Here is a 22,725-nt window from a genome sequence, read left to right on the forward strand (position 1 = left end):
ACAGGCAGTCCTGTGAAGTACTTCTAAACACGTTTTTCTTAAACTGGCTTGAGTATCTAGTTCGAGAACCCACACGTAATTGGTATATTTTAGCCCTTTTAGCTTCAAACTGGCCTAACGTGATAGACGGTGCCATTATAGAGAAACGAATTAGTGATCATTATGTCATCATAGCGACTATATTAATTTATTTATAATATTTAATAAATGAATCAAGAAATCTCCAGATGAATATTTTTGTTGGAAAGAGCAGATAAGCAGTTGTTGGCATCCCACTTAGACAATGGTCATGATTTAGTTCCAGTATGACTGACGTAGCGCAATCATGAGCATAGTTTAAACGGATTGTAAACAGAATTCTGGAGAAATATGTAACGAGCAAGTCGATTAAGGACGGAAAATAGCCTCTTTCGTTTAATGAGAAAATTAGGTAAATGCTGACGAAGCAAATATTGTTCCACTCTCGGTTCGAAAGAGAATTTTCTAATGACGACAGGCAAAAGTTAGCAGATATTTGCGTTTGTAACTAATTGACACCTCTAGCGTGGAGAAGCAACTGAAAGAGCTGAAAACAAATAAGTAGCCGTGGAATTCCACCTGAGTTTTAGAAAGAGTACTCTACAGCATTGTCCTCTAACTCAGGTTTTATTTATCGCGAATCTCTCACCCAAGCGACTGCGAAAAAGTGCAGGTGACTACTGGATAAGAGAACTGACCCGCAAATTACAGAGAAATATTCTTAACACATTTTTCTGCAGAGTTCTTGAACATATTCTCAGTTCGAATGAAGTAAGTTTCTCTGAGACAGAAAAGCTCCTGTCCACAAATAAACATGGCTTTAGAAGGCATCGCTCATGTGAAACTCAGTTTGCGCTTTTCTCGTACGATATTGTGCAAACCATGGGCGAAGCACAATAAGCAAATTCCATATTTCCTAGATTTCCGGAAAGTGTTTGACGCGGTGCCCCACTGCATACTATTAACGAAAGTACAAGCTTACGTAATGTTCCAGATAGGCGAATGAGTGAAAGACTTCTTTATTAATAGAAACTAATACCTTGTCATCGACGGCGACTGTTCATGAATGACAAGGGTATTGTCAGGGGTGCCCTAAGGAAATGTGATAGGACCGGTATTATTCCCTGTATACGTAGGTGACCTGATGGACAGGATGATGCTGTGGTGTTCCATAACAGGTCGTCACTGAGTGGCAATAGGAGGACGCAAGATGACAGACATAATCTGTGGTCGGTGTGATGAATAACAGCTATCTCCAAGTGTAGGAAAATGTAGTTTAATGCAGACGAGTAGGAAGAAGTATCCCGTGATGTTCGGACGCAGCATTACTAGTACATTGCTTGACATGGTCACATCGATTAAATACCGATGCATAACGTTGCAAAGGGATATGAAATGGAACGACAATGGAACGATTGTCATAGGGAAGGTGAATGGTCGACTTTGGTTTATTGAGAGAATTTTGTTAGACTATGGTTCATCTGTAAAGGAGACTGCATATAGAATACTAGTACGACCCATTCTCGAGTACTACTTGAGTGATTGGGATTCTCATTATGTCGGATTAGAAGAATACATCGAAGCAATTCAGAGATGAGCTGCTAGATTCGATCAACATGCAAGTGTTATGGAGGTGCCTGAGGAACTCGTATGGGACTTCCTTGAGGAAAGGTGACTTTCTTTTCAAGGAACTACGCTGAGAAAATTTAGAGGACCAGTATTTGACTGCAGAACGATTCCACTGCCGCCAACGTGCATTTAATGTAAGAAACACTAAGATAACATAAGAGAAATTAGGGTTTGTATTGAAGCATGTAGATAGTCCGAGCGGAATAGCAAAGGAGATGACTAGTAGTGGTACAGGTACTTTCCGTCACACCCCATACAGTGGCGTGTGAAATGCTTATGTAGGTGTAGATGTACGTCCGAAGCAATATCCAGTTAGATCGAAAAATGGTACGAACCTGCTCCAAAGGCTGGCAACTAGCTACTGATGAAGAGATTTAGAAAGTTGGCCCTACATGAAACAGAAAAGTGCAGTATGATTTGTGGGGAAATCAAGCTGACGCTAGTGAAGCAAGTAAAGTATTGATTTCCCCCAGCTGCTCAGCCAAGGTCAGTCCAACAGAGCATCTGAGGTATGTGGTGAGCAGCTAACAAAGAGAATACCATATACTTACATAAAAATAAATGTGCAAATACTGTTTCGAAACTAGGTCGGATTGTGGAAGAGTATGAGAATGTTAAATATTGTGAATCTAAATATGGTTCATTAACTAGGTACTTCAAAAATTCATTTTTTGTAAAACTCTTAAGAGGTGTGTAGTATTTATGCTACAAAGTTCTGCTTCTGGAATTTGATGCAGTTTATCATGAAAGTACATAGTACTCGCACATGTTTCAGGAAGCTACCTATTTTACTTTTTGAATTGGCTGATTTCTTTTGATATATTAGAAGCACGTATTACTGAAGTTACAGAGTTAGGTTTAGTTCATCATAAAAAATACATGTAATAGAAGTTTCCATGAAAATACTTTATAAATTATTAAAGGAAAACCAATTTTGTAGTATCTTAATGTTGTAAAATGAGCTATACTGACTAATTTTTGTTGTTAAACTACAAAGCCAAGATGACAGCACTATATTCATTACATGTTATACCATAGCTGTACCAAATTTCAATATAATATCGTAAATTTTAAAATGTACAGTTTAGAGGCTACCATCTATCACAGGTTTCGCCTGGAAAATTCTGGATCAAAATTTAAGAGTTATCGGACCAAGGATTTTATTAGAACATAAACAAAAGTGCACTGATATTGACAGAGAATTGTTATTGTTGTCAGTCTTCAATTAACAACGATGCAAATAATTTTGCAACCATAAAGGGAGCTGGCTGAGCGCTGTTGCCCAAGCTGGAAGCAGTTTTAGAGCAAGTGTTCCCTTCGCCGTCCACACTGAACATATACAAATAGCGAGCTGTTTGCACTTTGTGGTTGTTCGATCACTGTCAACCATAATGCAATGTGACCTAGTCCTCTGTGAATCTGTTCGGATCCGCTTACGCCTTGGATGGCGTTAATAACGGCGAAATTATCGTGTTTCAGTCGAATCATATATCGCTCATAACTGGCGAAACTATGTAAAAATGAACTTTGATGGATTGTGAATTTACATGGAAAACCTGTGATTCGCTCTCTATGTTCTGTTTCGTGTGCAGGATGCTACATAATACAAACCGCACGGCAAGTGTTCGAGATTATTTCCCATTTGTAAGGAGAGCAATTAACTTTCGTAAATGGGAATAAAAAGTAGAATTCTTCTCCGAACTGTTTAACTGCTGAGTACGATAGGAAACATAAATTATTTTAAGAACCAATACCCTGTGCGTGTGAACACTGATCATAATATACTGCCTGTGATATCTAAAAATATCAAAAGACTAAAAAACATTTCAACTTACAAAATAAGAGAATAAACACCGTATTATTGTTACCTGCTGTCCCACACAATGTTAAGAAATCAATGAGCTCGAATTAGAATTAGTCATGTTATACAAATATTTGGTTGCGACATTGTATAGCTATAAGATACGGAATGAAAACATATTTTCAGTTGTAAGTATAGAACATGGGAGACAACGATTCAGCAGTAAGACACTGTGAATATGGAATTCGCCTACAAAAGAGATAAGATACAAAACACTTTTAAATCCCACACCTGAACACTGCTCAAGACTATGGTGCCCATACCAAGTCACAGAAAAAGAGAACGAGGATGATAGACAAAGCACAGTCAGAATACACACAGGCTTGTCTGAACAGCAAAAAGAAATATTGGAAAGTTTTAACTGGCAACAAAGACACTGACATATCATCCGAAACTACATAGAAAACATCAAGAAATGTTTGAATATTTTTGAATATTGTATGTATTTATCCCACAGATATCGTGCATACAAAATTCATCAAATAGAAGCTGGAACAATGTTCTTCCGTGATTTAACGCGAAGAAATCTTCATACATGGTACAATAAAAGGTCTGTCATGCATTTGACAGTAATTCAGTGACTACAGTTGTAGACAACAGCCAAGAGAATGTAATCAGAATATTTTTCCCTCAGAGCCCTGTCACTTGTCAGCAAAAGCTAGTATCTTACAGTGGCATGCTATTCGTCTCCCTTATCCCTGAAATCCTTTATAGAGAACAAAATGCGCTAAATAAAGATAGAACTTTCAAACTACTGAAAAACGGTTATAGAAGAGGGTACTGGAAAAAGTAGTAAGTCTCATGCTGAAAACTGTTAGGAACTAACTGTTTAGCGTGAGTACTTATTCAGTTGTGTGAAAAGTTTAAACATTATACTAAGAGACCTAATTACCATCACGCAACATGAATCAGATTTTACTTACATTTATGAAGAAAAAATAAGCAGGAAACTCACAGAAGTATGAAGTATAAGGACATAAAATTATACAAGGAAATATTTGCAGAGATATGAGAGATAACTGTAATCGCCCTTTTTTAAGCAGACAGTAAAAATGGTTTTGAATTATAATATTATATAATCATGTATTATTTAGATACCACAACTAAAAATTGGTAAAGTGGTACATAAATTAATAATTCTGTAGGATAGTCCCTGCAAATGGAAATATATTGCGATGCATATCTTTGATGGATAATAATGAGACCCTTTCATCTTCTTGAGGTGTATGTGTCATTTGATACGGAGAAAGTATATGAGGGAGAGTATGTACATTGTGTATGTAGTGACTGGTGATGAGATGTGATTGAAAACCATAAATTACTTTTGATGATGGCTGGTAATATGTTTTTTGTAAGAATTCTTACACAAAAATACTTTGTACACACTTAAACTCATGTGCAAATGGTTCAAATGGCTCTGAGCACTGGGACTTAACATCTATGGCCATCAGTCTTAACTCATGTCAAACCAGCCATGTGTGGAATTATATTTACATTAATGTGTTTTACTCTATCAAGCCCTGTGCTGATTTAATTACTCTTCTACTAAAACATACCTTTGGGTACACAATTATTACTACTACTAAAACTACTACTACTACCAGTACTGCTGCTATTACTACTAACATCCATACAAAACTGCTAAGCCTTGCAGAGGTTGTTTGAAATGTATGAACACTGGGCACTGATGTTTGCTGTGGGAAAATTCTTCCAGAATTCATTGACATGCTTATACTTTACTGCTTTGAGTATAGGCTTCTTTTATTTGTTTGTTTGTATTCACTATGCATAATCGTTGCTGAATCGTCAGGTGCAATAGAGCAGCCTTTAGATGAAACAATAGTATATCTCTTGACCATGAAAACGTAAGACACTAGTTTGGATCATGACTACAGTGTGCAAAAGTAGAGGAAAAGAAAGCAAATGTTTGAGGGGATGAATACAGTTAAGAGTTATGGACCAAAATACCACATTTGTGTTTTAATCTTAAGTTCAGAATGCTTTTTCATCATCAATGTCAGAAGAAAAGAGTAGGCTAAGTACTATACCATAATGACTAATACTGACTGAAGACTAGTATGTAAGACTCTTTTTACAAAGTTGTATGTGTTGAAAAAAAAATAACAAGCTTGGGAGGGTCATTCTGCAACCAAAAGCTGAGTGCCCACACACTGTTTCATCCTGTCATTTGTCTCCTTCTCAATATTACCCAGAGCATAAAGCTACTGACCTTTATATTTTGAATGTATACATCTCAATCATGCCGAAGAAGCAGTTATAGATTAGTAACATCATTATTCATAATGCTCACGAAAAGGAATGTTTGGGTATTTAATAAAATTATTATAGTATAATAGCTGAAAACTTCTCTTCTAGCACTAAACCTTGTAAAAAAAGTCTAAAAATTATTTATGAAGTAAATGAATGTAATACATTTGCTATGAAGATGTATGTTCAGCTATTTGTTTCCAAAGATGTTATTATTATTATGTAAAAGATAGAATAACATAGGATAGAAAAAAACAAGAAAGCCAAGTTCATCTACGAAATTTAATCAGACTTTGTATCTAGATAAAAAATCCTGAAGTACTTTCTATCAGTTCGAGTTGTGTGAATTACAGCAACAGTTGCAAGAATAAAAGTGACAGGAAAGGTACAACAAATAGTTATAACAAGATGAGATAACAATTTCATATGAAGGGTGATGTCTAGAATACTGTACAGGTAAGCTATTATTCTTCAGTACTTACAGTAAAGAAATAAGTCATTATCTCTTGTAACAACTTGTCATGTCTATACACTTTAGTAGTATTTGTTTCCTATATGCACTTCAAAATCCAGTTTTTATATATAGCAGTCTCTCAGTTAATTGTATTTATATGTGAAGTATTGCAAAATTTATGGAAACAAAATTATTCACAAAAATACCAGATGCTAAAATCAACTTAATAATATATGCAGCTAACCTAATTTCAATAAAAACACAATGTTTTGTACCTTGCTACCAACAGAAAATCTACCTCCTAGACAAAGATTTTGAGAAAATGTGAAACTACATATGAAAGTTCACAATCCAACAGGCAAGCAAGTCAGTAACTTACAAACAAATGCTTATGGTACTTATTTATTAAAAATATGGAAGGGAATGTTAAGAAATATCAAGTGCTGAGCACAAGTTACTCTCATTTTTGTTGAACATTAGTGTCAACTATTAAACTACATAACAGTTTAAAATTCTGAAAGACATGAGTACCTTTACAATCTTTAAAATGTTATGGACTAATTCTATAACTATGTGTCACTTGCAGACTCTATTTAAAACCTCTGACTACAATTACAAAAATGAACAGCATATTGTTCATCTATGGAAGTTCTGATATGCAGATGCTTGTGATTTTGAACTAATAAGAGGAAATAATGATTTGTACACCTGAATACTGCAAAATACTGAAAGAGTCACCATGATATACCATTTTTATGACTTTCAGTGGACTTTTATCAGCCATATTTTAATTGTTACAGTAAATATGCTTATAGTTAATCCACAATTTGCACTACCATTCGGTTCAAGTCATGAAAATCAAGATTAAACTAACTGTTTATTAGGCAAGCATTGATATTTGATTTTAGCAGCAGTGTTAAAATAGAAAAGGAAACCGAAATATTTGTCTAATCAACAAGCAGATTTAATATCATTCTCAGTTCGTTGATATGATCATTCAAAAATTGTAATGATAAAGCGAATTCTCATTATATCACAGACTAACAGAATAACAAGTCGGCGTGATGTATGTAGCATATATTGTCTAATCAAGAACTGCTTTCATTACCTTTAGCGTTAGATTTTGATATATTGCTATTAAAATTTAACCTACCTGTCAAAGTCTCCCTCTTCCATAGGACATGTTATTTGAGCTAGCAAACAGTTTATGAACACAGTCATCAAAAATGAATTTTCTTAATGGTCTCTCTAAAAGGGTATTTATATTCCCATCCTAAACTGGACTCACAGGTCCTTACTAATGTATTCATTAAACAAAAAGTAGGAATTACTTTTCCATGTGCCAAGGGTCTGACAATAATCCACACCATCTATAAATGTCACCCTGTATTAACTTCACATAACACATATTTCTATTCCTATTCATGTTTAAAGTGAATATTTAACATACAGTACTACATGATTTCTCGAAATCGTTAGTTCATTATTAGTTACAAAAACGTCACGTTTTTGCTGACTATTGAGATTTAATTATGAAATAAATATGAAAAAATATATATCTCACATCCCTTGATACAAAGATTAACGGTATGATTGATAGACCTTATCAAAGATTAGCTTGAAGCTGGAGTGAATTACAGAAATTTCTGGTTTTCGACTGAAAAAAATCATTTCATTATGCATACTCTTCAGGTACAGTACACTAATATGGCGGTGTGCATTGGGACAGTACTTTGATTATGATCCATGAAATAAACATAATTTATTTCACGTTTGTAAAAAAGTATATGAAATGAGATCATACTGGAAAAGACCAGTGACCTTGATGTCTAAATAAATCGTAAAATTCACAGTTTTGGTCACATTTTATTTTATTTGAACAGATAACTGGTTTCGAGTTTACAGTCACCAAAGATCTTATTAGGCAGCAACACAGAGGAAGTGGAATCATGGATGATGATTGCTGTGAAGTCAAAAGCTGTTATCTGTTCCAATGAAATAATATTTGACAAAACTGTGAATTTCAGGATTTATGTCATAAACTCATAGTTTCAAATGTTTTTGAGTGTAGCTTGGCTACAGACAACACTAATGCTGTGTAAACAGTCTGATGTGTTATGGCATACATGGAAAACGGTACTGAACACTAGAGTATTCACAGGAGGAATACGCTAATTATTTTATAAATAGCTTATCTCTTTTGCAATACAGTAAATTTTTACATTTTTTCTAATACAGTGTTCAGGATAGTGTCCGATATTAGCTTTAAATTTTTGAGATGAAATAAAAGTGATTCATAAAATTCAAGCAAATATACTTATGTCAAGAAGCCACTTCTGGAATAGTATTGATGAAAAATCTATTGTCACTATCTGTAGTAGCACAGTCAAGGAATGGGAGTGTAGAAATGATTTCTTGGGTCTACAATTTAAATCTTTTGGCTTCTAAAAGGCTAACAATGGCTTAGGATACTTACTGGATACAAATCTCATTCAAAATCTTCCATCTGAGCGATCTAAATATCTAAAAGCGTTCAAACCACAATTGATTCTTGTAGCATAGTTCATTTATATCGTAAAACAGTTTACTGCAAAAGATTTAATCAGTTTTGTTTTACTATTTCCACATATTTAATTCAAATGTCACAAATACTTAGAGCAAGTTATAGATAATTATTAATTGATGTATTATTCCAATAAAATTAATTTTCTTTAAAATGTGATACTTATTGTGCAACTGTGTACCACATCTTTCGGTTTATAGGTTTACTTAAACTGACATTTTAATGGTTTAACTTACATTTTTACAGAAATTGGACCCTTTAGTTTCAGAACCATTTAATTTTCTCAGTGACAAATATCCAGTTCTATCTTATTTTCAGTAACTTTCTGAGATTGACTTTACTTCTCTTTGGAGAGCAGGATATTATACATAGGAATAAATAAAATTGTGAAGGTTTTTTCCATCATGAAATCAACAGCTGATGCAATATTCTGAAAACTTCTTTTCATAATACTGCCACAATCTGACGAAACTGAGATATGTTATGCAATAAAAAATGTAGTTTATGACATAACCGTCAAGTATTAACTTACTCTGATTTTCACATTAACATACAAATCTTGGAACTTCCCATGAGCTGGCACTTTGGCACATTCTATTATGTAACTACAAATTAATAAAGAAGGATGTGAATCAAAATGTATTCTAGTATTTGTAAAAATGAAAGCTATTTTCCAAGAAAATAAATGGAAAACATTAAATATATAACAAAAGGTTGAAATTCACTTTTGTTCCTCAGATGGACTAACATTTCTCCTTGTAAAATATTTTAAACAAACATTTTAAATCCGCACATGTCTTCTACATTTGCTTTCCTGTCATCTCATTAACAAGTAAAACATATTCCTTAGGTACAAAAACAACGTATTCAGAACTGGTATAAGAGCAACAGAATTAACACTCATATTTTGACAATGAGAAAGAAACACAGTTTCAGTTAATATCTCTTTTCAACTCTGAACACTTTTATGTAAATGGAAATGAAACGGATTAACTGCATATTTTTTTGATGGTGCTGAATGCTAACATAAAGGACAGAAAAACGATGTAGAGATCGTGAACACTCGTACATCGGATGGGAGCAAAGTAACTGGCTCACGTTCGCGTGAAAACAGCCATGACCAAAAGGTCGTATGGTTTAAGGTAAGAAGGGGAAAAATAAAGACCCTGACATAATTTCCTCTTTCATAAATAATGTTCGTTGAAGGTCTGAAACAGTGCAATAATGACGAAAACAAGAAAGTATTGCGTGAGATCCCGATTTAGACAAGTACAGCACAATGCATTTTAGGAGTCCCTGTTAAGTTCTGAAGCCCATGGCTTGACTCTAAATCCCACGTCTTGCAACAGTTTTAACTTGTCAGGAGGTGAATGAAAGCTGTCGCGAAATTAATGTAGTGTTGCTGGAAATGAAAAAAAAATTATTGTTAACAATGGAAAATAATGTTCAGAAGGTGTACCTATGTACATTGACAGTACATGTTTGATCCACAGTGCTGATTGAGTTTTCTCTTTACGAAATTAATGATGATCTTTCCCGCCACCATCTCTATCTCTCTTTCTCTCTCTCTCTCTTTATTAAATGGAGACTCATTTATCCCTATTGTGGTATGCTTTCACAATGCGTTGAATGGAACTAATCATAGAAATTAGAAAAATGAGAAAACCTTTTCATCAAACACAATGGATGAAAGTGTTTTTCAACATGCACATACAATGGTTGGACCTTTTATAGTGGCAACTATTTATTTACAGTTCGTACCAAATAGATACAGGTTTCAAAGTTTTATTGACCTTCAAGGTAGTCTCCAGCATTGTGTATAACCCGTTGCCAGCGATGTGGAAGTCGTAGGATACTCTTAGCAGTGCCAGTTGTGTTGACAGTTCGAGCGGCGCGGTCAACTGCCCAACGAATTTGTAACAGTTCTGAAGCGAATTGCTGTGAAGTGTCTCCTTCAGTTTAGAAATCGAGATAAACTCACGAGAGCTTAAGTCAGGGGAGTCCAGTAGGTGGTATAGCCCTTAGCAGCCCCATCAGTCAAACAAATCAGGATCATCTTGCACTGTGCATCCATGAGCATTGTCCTGCAAATTATGGCCAGGTCCTGCAGAAAATGTCATCACCTTTGTCTCCAAGCTGGTCATAGGTTGTGTCTCAAAAATGAACAACATAGAGACAGAAGTGATGACACTTTGTACAGGACCTGACCATCATTATGCAGGACAATGCTCAAGCACACACAGTGCAAGCTGCTACTGATTGATTTGACTGATGGGGCTGCTAACTGCTATACAAGCTACTGCACTCCCCTGACTTAAGTCCTCTGTAAGTTCAACTTGATTTCTAAACTGAAGGAAACACTTCACAGCATTTGCTTCAGAACTGCTACAAATTCGTCGGGCAATAGATGGCCCTGCTCAAACTGGCAACACAACTGGCACCACTAAGAGTATCCTACTACTTCCACAACGCTGGCAACGGGTTATATACTTTGAAAGTTACTAAAACTTTGAACACGTATCTATTTTGTACGAACTGTAAATAAATAGTTGCCACTATTAAAGTTCCAACCCTCGTATTGCTCGGTATTTCCCATTGGGCAATGCAAAACAAATTCATTCTATATTTATTAAAAAAAATTTCTTAGAATTTAAATTACGTATGTACCATCCATTCGATTTTTTAAAATTTATTTATTTACTTATCTGTTAATTGGACATTGGGACTGATTATGTAAAATGATATGAGTCTTTATACAATTAGCTCAGCGGTGCGGACTTCGATGGTTTTCGACAAAGATGTGGTACTTTTACAGTTTTGTAATGAAGGTATTAACTTACTTGACAGAAATAAACATCACATATCTTGTACAGAGATGTACAGTTAGGCGGAATGATTCTCACCGTAAAAACTCACTACCTGTGTTCACACACTTATATCGCATTCTCCATTCGACGAATCAACTCATATTAAAAATATTTTTGTAACAAAAGCTTTATAACTTGTTGGAGGTGCAATTTGAAAACATCAGTTTTCAATTTAGTGGATTCTGTTTCATAAAGAGTGAGGAAGATATTGTACACAGTGTATTTTCGCCATAAAAGTCGACTGGATCTGTTCATCCATAGTTATGATGATTTCCCCAACCTCCACTCACGAGCAAAATATTTTTGCCATGAAGAGCTTCAAACCTCGTTAGAGGTTGCAAGTAGTATTTATATGGTTCGCAATTCCAGTAGACAAAGAGTAAAGATTGTTGTACAAGGGTGGCGAGTGTGATCTGAACCCTAGCCTTGTAGCACTCGGGCATCACTCAGTAAGCAAAAGCTTTCCTCCTTGATTATATCTACAAAGGATTCAAATTACGAATTCTTTGATTCCTCGGAAACTCAAAAGTGGTGTGTACAAGTATAATTTCCTTGTTTTAGATAGTGCTAATGATTTCATTTAGTATCCTAAAATCTTGAAGTTACATGGAGTTTTCTTTGGACTGATATTACTTTCTAATTAACCAGTATGTAAATATTATAATTTTAGGTCTCCATCAACAATCCTTAATTTTAGTTTGGTCAGGGTTATATTTTATGGTTGTTTGATTTTACAAGATGTGTGAGGGTTTTTGTTCTTACTTGGACAGTAAGTCTCACTGCAACATAGATATGTTCATGACAACAAGTTTCCCTCATCTACTGCATATGACCATTTGAATAAATTACACAGCTGTACAATATGCAATGTGCATCCATTCTATAGCTATAATGTATTATAAATGGATGAACGAAGTACCTGCTTAAAGGAAAGTTTATATTGGGACGAATAGCCCACACAAATATTTACTAATATGACTAGCTGAAATATCAGAAAATCATTTCTTATTCTGATAAATGTTAACACAGTTTTTGGCTCATATCGGAACAGAAGGTGCATGTAGAAAAATAACTGTATAATTATACCGAATAGGAGCACAGATTAATAAAATAATGATCAACATTTTTATTCTGAACCTGGGTCCGATTGTTACAGTGTTGAATCATATTGTTATACGCTCTTTCCAAATTACACAGTAAATTGTTTATATTTTACATCCATTTTTAATATGTGTCATGCAATATGCATTTGGAGTAAGAGAAAAGTTTTGAAAGTCAAATCGACAGAAATCAGTTGTTGATTATAAAGACACTATTCAATAAAGATTTGCAATACATTTTTAAAAAGTTTGAGAAGTTATTACACGGAAATGAAAAGGTCAGTGTGCACTATTGGACCATTCATTATAGCTTTGATACCATAACATCTCTTACAATGAGTAGTATGTAAGGGTTTTAAAAAGTATCATTTTAAGAATGTACTTAAATGAAAATATACATCATGTAATGTAATTGGCGGTATCTCGCGGTTTAATTTTGTAATGATGAAGGTCACAATTAACAAAACAAACAAAAAATTGATGATTGTGTTGTTCCTTACTAAGACAACTAACTCTAGTACTTATAGATGACTGAAAGTCTATATGTCTGGCACACTCATTTACTCACTCAATAAAGAAAAATTCATACGAAGGCATCAAAGAAACTAGACATGAATGGACAATAATATTAGTCAACACAGGATGACACTTCTGTGAAGTAATTTTTTAATGAATATAGATATTATCCTTGAATCAATAAAACAGTGATTTCTGATGAGACACATGAAAGCTACTGTAGGCCAAGGAACTTTTTAAAATGAATTATTTATCGTTTATTTATTGACTTTGGCTACCATCTGATTTATATATTGATAAGAAAAGAACCTTAAATACATTATTTTCCATAAGAGTGATATCATTCTGACTTCTTTAGATATCCAAATCAAGGAATAAGAAATCGCTGCACGATCTTTCGCATATTCTCAAGAGCAATAACGTAGAAAACCTCTGTTCTGATCCCTCATTTTCTGCAGATTGAGTGTCAAAGTAGTCTTATTATTTTTTACCAATTCTTTCCATTACAAAGAAGGGAAAGAGATGGATGAGGCCTTAAATATTGATCTACATCTTCCTGAAATTTTGTTCCATGGGAAGAACTCTAACACAGATGTTCGATTGTGGTCTAATTGATGGAAAAATCCTCGTATTTCCTGCACAAAGTATCCATATATTTTGTTTACTAACAATGGTGAACGCTATTCCATCTGAGAGCTAATTATTTTATTATTATTGACTCTAAAGGATATCCAAGTGGAAGCTAGTAAAAATAATCTCTTATAAAAACATTGATTCCGGTGTAATTACCTTAAAATGTTTGCCACTTACGGTTTTCTCGTTTATTTCGGAAAATAGCTTTCATTTTTATCAAATTTTGTTTCTACAGTGCTGTAATTATTAATAATTATTAAGAGTACATTAGTTTGCCTAATTTCTCATTACAGATCAAGTGAAATAAGTCTCATGCTTATTCCAGTGCACCGGGTATTACAAAAAACAGTTGCGTATCAAATGAAAGTTCGAGATTATTTGGATGTCGCTATCACATGGTGACAGTTCACCTACAACACTATGACTACACTGTCTCGTCATATTACTGGTAACATGAATACTGAACCAACAGATAGGCTTATCCGTGAAGTAACAAGTAAAACGGCCGTTCTGAGTCCTTCTGTTACCGCAAAAATACGAAACGACTCTAAGGAGCAAGGCAGAATAATGGCACATAGTACCGGAAGAAAAATAACTACTTTGTGATCGGTGGACTTCGCCTCTTCAGTGGACGCCATCCAGCGACTGCTGTTCCAGGGGGTTGTGCGTCTGAACATGTTGCGTGGTGCTGTGGCTGAACGCTCAGTCGCCAGAGGTGCCTCCATTCCTCAGACCAGCCTTCAGGTCTGGTGGGACTTGCTTCCGGAAGCAGTCGTCCAGAAAGTTAGCCATCGAGCGGTACAAATGGCGTTTAACGCCACCGAGGGTGTGACTCTCGTCGGGGTACACCTGGGAAGAAATCGACAATGAATTAATCTCTTGTCACATTGAAATAAAGCGATTAATAAACAAAAGAGTTTGTTACGTGTATACAATACAAGTGGAGAGGTTGAATCATAAGCAGATTTACCAAAGTCTTTATTAGCAAGTTCAAACATATGGTAGGTACGATAGGCAATTACATCTCTATCATTAAAACTTTCAAGTCCAGGTACGCTAGAAACTCCACTGCCACCTCTCACTATGGCAACAGTGAACCATCCATTTCCATCTGAGAATGTATCGTTAATATCCAAGCTGAAATTAAGAGAACATCCAAAAAATACACACGGTCCATCGACGAGAGCGTGGGCTCCAACACTCTTCACTGGAATGCGATTCTTCTTGTCCTCAGATTTTGCAGTAAGTTCAATGTTTTCTATATTTTTGTAAACTGTTGTGCGACGACGACGTCGATATTTCCTGTAGGGCATGTTGGCGGCGTTCAATGCAGTTACCTGTGCAGCAGCAAGACACAGAATGAGCGTAGCGCGGAGCGCGCTCGCTTATATACTGTGCGTGGACTTAGCGTTTTCGCAGTGGCCAGCGGGAGCGTTATCCCGGACGCGCATACTGGGTGTTCTAGGTACGCGCGTCCCCGCTGGCGCGCCGCCAACGCCGAGCCAGACGGTTACGTAACCACCGTCTAGATGATAAGCGGGCTGTCTGGCGGCTGGAGGCCCAACAAATTTTACAACGCCGCCAACTTGCCCTACAGGAGATATCGACGTCGTCGTCGCACAACAGTCTACAAAAATATAGAAAACATTGAACTTACTACAACATCTGGGGACAAGAAGAATCGCATTCCAGTGAAGAGTGTTGGAGCCCACGCTCTCGTCGATGGACCTTGTGTACTTTTTGGATGTTCTCTTAATTTCAGCTTGGATATTAACGATACATTCTCACAAGGAAATGGATGGTTCACTGTTGCCATAGTGAGAGGTGGTAGTGGAGTTTCTAGTGTACCTTGACTTGAAAGTTTTAATGGCTCTGAGCACTATGGGACTCAACTGCTGAGGTCATTAGTCCCCTAGAACTTAGAACTAGTTAAACCTAACTAACCTAAGGACATCACAAACATCCATGCCCGAGGCAGGATTCGAACCTGCGACCGTAGCGGTCTTGCGGTTCCAGACTGCAGCGCCTTTAACCGCACGGCCACTTCGGCCGGCTGAAAGTTTTAATGATAGAGATGTAATTGCCTATCGTACCTACCAAATATTACGGAAGTAGAAAGTGCTATAGATGTGCAGTATTCACAGAGTGAATTGGTACTCAGGAACTTGTATTGTTAGCCTATGCACAGACTATAATAAAATTTCGAAGGTACATATCAATGGAAACATATACTATTTTAAGCGAAATAATGACTACTGACATTAATAAACTAATGTCAGGGTAAATTGGCATGCCAGTGCGGTTTGCTGCAGGTTTCTAATGCTAGTCTTTTACGAAATATCGTATTTTGTTAAGTTCCCACTCCCACGCTTGTACAATAGCTGTGGTGGCACACACCATAACATGCTGCTTTCAAAATGACGATCAGCTACGGCAATACGCGCTCCCAATCTGGTAAAGAGCAACTGCTGCACACTTGCTAACATTACAGCGGAGGTGACCAAGCAGGCTGCACTAATAGATCGTTGCATATCATCGGGTGTAGTTGGGATGCTCTTGTAGACAGCGTGTGTCAGCTTTGCCTAGCGAAAAAAAAAAAAAAAAATCTACAGGCATCGAATTCGGGGAACGGGCCTGCCAAGGTAAAGGACCTGTGTGTCAAATCAAACAGTTTTGAAAAGGTTTGTAACGACATGCTGCAGTAGTCACAGGTTCCTCCTAGTCTGCAGAGGAACGTCTTCTAGCAACCTTGGCAGACAATCTGTTAGGAGGCTGCGATACTTGTGCGCATTCATTGTTCCGTCTATGAAAAACGGGCCTGTCATCTAATGATTCACTATCCCCACACCACACGTTTACACCCCATGGATGCTGACTTCCCACCTGACGAAGGCGACGGGGACTGTCAACAGAACAGTAATGTATGTTTCGGCAGTTTGCCTGGCCATGATTGGTAAATGTGGCTTCATCACTAAACAAAAGACATGGTATATATGGAATAGTCTATCCTAATACCCATATACAGAAGTTAACATGATTCTCATAATCATTTCCGTGCAGGTCTGGATGGAGACAGATGTGATAGGCATGGAAATTGTGTCGATGAATAATGCGTTCGTCACTTGCCTGACTCCGCCACCTCCTCTTGCGATTGCGTGGAAGCTAACGTGCGGATCAACTGCATCAGCAGCTCAAAAAAATTGTTCAAATGTGCGTGAAATCTTATGGGATTTAACTGCTAAGGTCATCAGTCCCAAAGCTTACACACTACTTAACCTAAATTGTCCTAAGGACAAACACACACACCCATTCCCGAGGGAGGACTCGCACCTCCGCCGGGATCAGCCATACAGTCCATGACTGCAGCGCCTCAGACCACTCGGCTAATCCTGCGCGGCGGAACAGCAGCAAAAACATTAATTTCCCCTTCTGTCGTCACTTGCTTCCTTCTGTTACGTTACCTAGTTGTTAAACTAGCACTGTCACGAAAATGGTTGAAGAGGTTGATAAACAGCTGTCGATATTGTTGATGACTACTGGCATATCTTGCTGCAAACGCCGTACAAGAAGAACTGCATTCTTCCTACAGTCGCCATATACCACCAGCATGTTGGCTTTTTCAGCATAGGTAAATCCCATCATCGACCCACGACCTACTGTATGGATTGTCACACCCTAACTGACTAGCAAGTTGCAATGCACTCAAGAAACTCACAAGCATAATGTTCACAGACATAACTACATCGTACCTAACAACTTCACAGGTTGAATGGCACAAAGAAGTGTCGGTGTGGAAACTTTTCAGAATATGGTAACTTATAAATGGCTCGCACTAGATCCTATAAAAACACCACCGATATTCTAATTTAACCTGCTTTTAAAATGATGAGGCAAAGAAACTGGCACAACTGTCTAATATCGTGTAGGGCGCCCGCAAGCACTCAGAAGTGCCGCAACACGACGTGGCGTGCTCTTGACTAACGTCTGAATCAGTGCTGAAGGGAGTTGACACCACGAATTCTTCAGGGCTCTCCATAAATTTGTAAGAGTAATGAGGGGGTGCAGATCTCTTGAGAACAGCACGTTGCAAGGCATCCCAGATCTGCTCAGTAATGCTCATGTCTGTGGAGTTTGGAGGCCAACGGAGGTGTTTAAACTCAGAAGAGTGCTCCTGGAGCTACTCTGTAGCAATTCTGGATGTATGGGGGGTTGCATTGTTCTGCTGAAATTGGCCAAGTGCCTCGGAATGCACAATGGACATGAATGGATGAAGGAGATCGGACAGGATGCTTACGTACATGTCACCTGTCAGAGTCGTATCTCGACATGTCGGGGTTTCCATATCACTCCAATTGCACACGCACCACACCATTACAGAGCCTCCATCAGCTTGAACATTCCCGTGCGGATATGCAGGGTCCATGGATTATGAGGTTGTCTCCATACCCAAACACGTCCATCCGCTCGACACAATTTGAAACGAGACTCGTCCGACCAGGCAACATGTTTTCAATCATCAACAGTCAAATGTCAGTGTTGACGGGCCCAGGGGAGCCGTAAAGCTTTGTGTCATGCTGTCATCAACGGCACATGAGTCGGCCTTCGGCTTCGAAAGCCCATATTGACAATGTTTCATTAAATGGTTCGCACGGTGACACTTGTTGATGGCCCAGCATTGAAATAATCAGCAATTTGCGGAAGGGTTGCACTTCTGCCACGTTGGCCGATTCTCTTCAGTCGCCGTTGGTTCCATTCTTGCAGGATCTCCGACTATAACACGCAGCAGCAACCGATATAACAAATGCGCCAGACACTTGTCTTTTACACACTACTGGCCATTAAAATTGCTACAACAAGAAGAAATGCAGATGATAAACGGGTATTCATTGGACAAATATATTATACTAGAACTGGCATGTGATTACATTTTCACACAGTTTGGGTGATTAGATCCTGAGAAATCAGTACCCAGAACAACCACCTCTGGCCGTAATAATGGCCTTGATACGCCTGGGCATTGAGTCAAACAGAGCTTGGATGGAGTGTACAGGTACAGCAGCCCAGGCAGCTTCAACACAATACCACAGTTCATTAACAGTAGCGACTGGCGTATTGTGACGACCCAGTTGCTCGGCCACCATTAACCAGACGTTTTCAATTGGTGAGAGATATGGATAATCTGCTGGCCAGGGCAGCAGTCGAACATTTTCTGTATCCAGAAAGGCCCGTACAGGACCTGCAACATGCGGTCGTGCATTATCCTGCTGAAATGTAGGGATTCGTAGGGATCGAATGAAGGGTAGAGCCACGGGTCGTAACACATCTGAAATTTAACGACCACTTTTCAAAGTGCCGTCAATGCGAACAAGAGGTGGCCGGGAAGTGTAACCAATGGCACCCCATACCTTCATGCCAGTGATATGCCAGTAAGGCGATGACGAATACACCCTTCCAATGTGCGTTCACCGCGATGTCGCCAAACACGGATGCGACCATCATGATGCTGTAAACAGAACCTGGATTCATCCGAAAAAATGACGTTTTGCCATTCGTGCACCCAGGTCCGTCGTTGAGTATACTATCGCAGGCGCTCCTGTCTGTGATGCAGCGTCCAGGGTAACCGCAGCCATGGTCTCCGAGCTGATAGTGCAAACGTCGTCAAACTGTTCGTGCAGATGGTTGTTGTCGTGCAAACGTCCCCATCTGCTGACTCAGGGATCGAGACGTGGCTGCACGATCCGTTACAGCCATGCGGATAAGATGCCTGTCATCTCGACTGCTAGTGATACGAGGCCGTTGGAATCCAGCAAGGGCGTTCCGTATTACCCTCGTGAACCCACTGATTCCATATTCTGCTAACAGTCATTGGATCTCGACCAACGTGAGCAGCAATGTCGTGATACGATAAACCGCAATCGCGATAGGCTACAATCCGACCTTTATCAAAGTAGGAAACGTGATGGTGCGCATTTCTCCTCCTCACAGGAGGCATCACAACAACGTTTCACCAGGCAACGCCGGTTAATTGCTGTTTGTGTATGAGAAATCGGTTGAATAGTTTCCTCATGTCAGCACGTTGTAGGTGTCGCCATCTGCGCCAACCTTGTGTAAATCCACCGAAAAACTAATCATTTGCATATTACAGCATTTTTTTCCTGTTGGTTAAATTTCACGTCTGTAGCACGTCATCTTCGTGGTGTAGCAATTTTAATGGCCAGTAGTGTAGGTGTTTCCGACCTCAGCGCCGTATTCAGCCTGTTTACATATCTCTATATTTGGATACGCATGCCTAAACAGTTTCTTTGGCGCTTCAGAGTATATAGTAAGGTGTTTATCTTTCTCAGCTAAAATTATTTTTTACTCGTTAAGGACTTTGTGATCTACGCCAGCAGCGATCACTGACCTCTGAAAAAAACATCAATCCGTTCTCACAACTTTAGCCGCAGAGAAAGTTATAAAAAGGTGAGGCACATTCATTTGGAGAACCTTTATTTGTGAAGACTTTAAACACTATTTCCTGTCAGACAATAATAGGTTGGTTGGTTGTTTTGGGGATGGAGACCAGACAGCGAGGTCATCGGTCTCATCGGATTAGGGAAGGACGGGGAAGGAAGTCGGCCGTGCCCTTTGAAAGGAACCATCCCGGAATTTGCCTGGAGCGATTTAGGGAAATCACGGAAAACCTAAATCAGGATGGCCGAACGCGGCAGACAATAATAATCGAGAGCACCTACATGTACTGATGTGCAGTTTTGGGTTACTTGGTGCAGTTAAATTCTGTACGAGGACTGAAGAATATGTTGCCTTTTAGACACAACGACCTAATGTTATTTACCTGTAAAACTAACAGTAATTATTTATAAGGCTGACAAGGCAAAAAAATTAACAACAATATTTACTGGCCAGTTGGGTATGGATCACTGTAGAAAACTACTGACTGACAGAATCATAAACGATGAGTGGATCAGCGTATTTAGAGAGAAATTGCGGGACGTTGGGGACAAATTTAGAAAGCACACAGCGTATATGGCAAAGTTCTATCGTTCTTTATTTCCACATCACCAACTTCTATGATTACTTCTCTACAGTGGTAGCACCCACTAATAAATATCCAAATACATATGTATCATACGTATTTGAACAGATACTGACCTCACAGCCAACAGATATAAACTCCTGTCCTGACTTCATAGAATTACTATGATTCTATCTTTGTAATCAGTCAGTGACTTGAGGATCATTTCAGTTACACTTAAAAATGCTATAGTAACACCTACTTACTACACAAAACTGGAGATAACCAAACGATCTCAAAAATCAGAGACCGGTTTCATTCCTTCCTGTTTTTCAAAAATGTTTTGGAACTCTACAGTAACTTAGAGGATGGGGAGCAGGGAGGTGGACAGAAAAAAGAGTGAATTTTGGCACTTTTTTCAGTTTTTTTCTTATTTTTCCTCTTGCGTAATACGCACTTAGACTTTTCTTGTAGAGCGGTAATTTTCTACAATTTTTGCATATTAAAAGTCTTTTTACTCCATATACTTACCAAGATTCTCCAAGGACAGCAACTTTTGGCACCCTCCTCATTCCACCACTGTCTGAACTGTTGTTAAAAATGCGACTATATATAGTATTCTGGCGCCCCTGCTGTGCCACGGATTCATTAATTCATCATGTTTATCCTAACGAAATACTTCATTAACGATGAACAGATATTGGAATGGAATCTGCACATGGCAAGTAAATAAATGATTTCATACTCCGATGCAGAAGGTCCTTTGAACTGTGATAACAGTGCACATAAGAACAAGACAACGATCAGGCTAAAGGTCAAAATGTATCTTCAGAAATTTCACTATTTCATTTCTAAAGACCACTGCATCATACGACATACTGCAAAATTATGATCGGGGACCTAATAGTGGCCGGCCGCGGTGGCCGTGCGGTTCTAGGCGCTCCAGTCCGGAGCCGCGCTGCTGCTACGGTCGCAGGTTCGAATCCTGCCTCGGGCATGGGTGTGTGTGATGTCCTTAGGTTAGTTAGGTTTAAGTAGTTCTAAGTTCTAGGGGACTAATGACCACAGCAGTTGAGTCCCATAGTGCTCAGAGCCATTTGAACCATTTGAACCTAATAGTGTATGACTAAAAATCAGGTACAGTTGAGAATGACGAAGAGTTATGGATAGCTGTCTGCTGATTGCTGCATAACGGATAGCTTTCTGACTTGAGCTTTAAGCATGCTATGCACCCAACATTTCCGTTAACAAAAATGTTTACTGAGGTATGTTTGGGAACATCCAAACAACATGGAGTTTTAAGGCCTTCCCGTTTAACCATGGCTCTCTGTAAATCTACCATCGAAGGAAAAAAAAATGTGACTCTAGCCTCAGTTGGATGTTTCCTGAAAATCGCAGACGAAATAAAATACAGTTAATTCTCCTATCAGGCAGAGTGCGGCGATTCGGTCGGCAACGGTTATATAAGAGAACACGTGTCTGGCGCAGTTGTTAGATCGGTTACTGCTGCTACAAAGGCAGGTTATCAAAATTTGAGTGAGTTTGAAGTGGTGTTATAGTCAGCACACGAGCGATGGGACGCAGTATCTCAGAGGTAGCGATGAAGTGGGGATTTTCCCATACGAACAGAAATCTGGTAAAACATCAAATCTGCGACATCGCTGCGGCCGGAAAAAGATCCTGCAAGAACGGGACCAACGACGACTGAAGAGAATCGTTCAATGTGACAGAAGTTCAACCCCTCCGCAAGATATTGTGTCGTCGGACGTGTCTCGTTTCAAATTGTATCGAGCTGATGGAC

General features: G+C 38.3%; 1 protein-coding gene across 1 annotated transcript in view; it reads right to left on the bottom strand.

Annotated features, from left to right (window-relative positions):
- Positions 1-12,884: 12,884 nt before the first annotated feature.
- LOC126195557 (dipeptidyl aminopeptidase-like protein 6) overlaps positions 12,885-22,725 on the bottom strand; it is a gene marked incomplete at its 5' end in the record, with an annotated part of 453,479 nt that continues 443,638 nt past the window's right edge. Inside the window, one exon of the mRNA XM_049934181.1 lies at positions 12,885-14,758. Coding sequence (XP_049790138.1) covers positions 14,612-14,758 — 147 coding nt within the window. The remainder of the gene's footprint in view (positions 14,759-22,725) is intronic.

Source organism: Schistocerca nitens, chromosome 7 (assembly GCF_023898315.1).
Source record: "Schistocerca nitens isolate TAMUIC-IGC-003100 chromosome 7, iqSchNite1.1, whole genome shotgun sequence".
Taxonomy (NCBI): domain Eukaryota; kingdom Metazoa; phylum Arthropoda; class Insecta; order Orthoptera; family Acrididae; genus Schistocerca; species Schistocerca nitens.